General features: G+C 43.6%; 1 protein-coding gene across 1 annotated transcript; it reads left to right on the top strand.

Moving 5' to 3' along the window:
• The first annotated feature begins 457 nt into the window (after positions 1 to 457).
• Positions 458 to 1,165, top strand: LOC143530881 (protein ZW2-like). Its single transcript, XM_077026301.1, has one exon. It carries the CDS (start codon positions 458 to 460, stop codon positions 1,163 to 1,165), a length of 708 nt encoding a protein of 235 aa, XP_076882416.1.

Below are 1,165 nucleotides of genomic sequence, written 5' to 3'. Positions count from 1 at the left end.
TGGGTGACGGTTGTGATGGCGGTGGGCGGTGGAGTGGTGGTGGTTGTAAGAGATGAGTGAAGATGTAATTGGGTTTTTGAAATTAATTTAAGTGGGTTTTGAGATTAAAGTAAGTGGTTTTTGATATTAAAGTATTAGACTAAAATACCCTCCTTCCTAACCTTTTTAGAAAAATCAAATTTCTTATTTTAACCTAACCCTTAATTAATAAATCAAAAACTTCCCGCCAACAACCAACCGAGTTTCCCTTCAGGAAGCCAAGAGTCAACTTATCTTCTCTGAACATGCCTTGTTCTTCACCGACCGAAAAACAAAAGTTTTCATTTTGTCAGAAAATCAAAGACTTCAAATTCGAATATTTTTAAACATGAAGCTAAAGTTCTTATACAAGAAGCAACTCAAATTTTGGATACTATATATAAAGTATGGATCTCCCGCCAAATCAAACACTCCCATAATGAATAATGCTGCAACCCACTCTCAACCCGATTTCCATGCCTTTTTGGGGGTCTGGATGACCCGTTTGGAGCTTTATCTTAATCAACTTCTCCATATTATACAATTCATGGATCAACAAGACGAGTCCAAACTCCAACAACTCATCAACCAAGTCATGACTCACTACCATGAATACTTCCTTGCAAAGGCGCAAGTTTACCACCGGGATGTGTTTCTTGTTTTATCGCCACCTTGGTTCAGCTCGTATGAGCGAACCTTCTTATGTCTAGCCGGCTTTAAGCCGAGTCTAGCCATATCTGTTGTTAAAAGTTGTGGGGTTGAGTTTAGCTCTAGTCAGGTGAAGCAGCTAGAGAGATTGACTGCGGAGACTAAACATGAGGAGCGGATGATGACCGAGAGGCTGGCGGCGTTGGAGCAGCAGTTGACGGCCCCGCCTATGCTGGCGATAGCTAGGACCAGTGGAAAGGAGGTGAATGGGATGGTGAATGAGGCGGACATTGCGGTGGATAGAATGGCGGAGGAGATGGAGGTTTTGGTTGAGTGTGCGGATTATTTGAGAGAGAAGACGGCGTCGAAGGTGATTGAGATATTAACCACGCCTCAGAAGGTGAGGTTTTTGGCGGCTTTGGCTCAGCTTCAGCTGAGGATTAGGCGGTGGGGCCAGATGAGGGACGCGCAAACTCGTGGAGGAGTTAATTTTCCTTAA

This window comes from Bidens hawaiensis, unplaced genomic scaffold, assembly GCF_021521415.1.
Source record: "Bidens hawaiensis isolate Kalapana, Puna unplaced genomic scaffold, B.hawaiensis_p1.1 tig00009039_1, whole genome shotgun sequence".
NCBI classification, from domain to species: Eukaryota; Viridiplantae; Streptophyta; class Magnoliopsida; order Asterales; family Asteraceae; genus Bidens; species Bidens hawaiensis.
Note: the sequence above shows the minus strand (reverse complement) of the source record. Positions and strands in the feature narration are given on the sequence as shown.

Excerpts from the sequence above, each read along its gene's own strand:
- LOC143530881 (XM_077026301.1), top strand. The coding sequence starts at position 458 with ATGAATAATGCTGCAACCCACTCTCAACCCGATTTCCATGCCTTTTTG.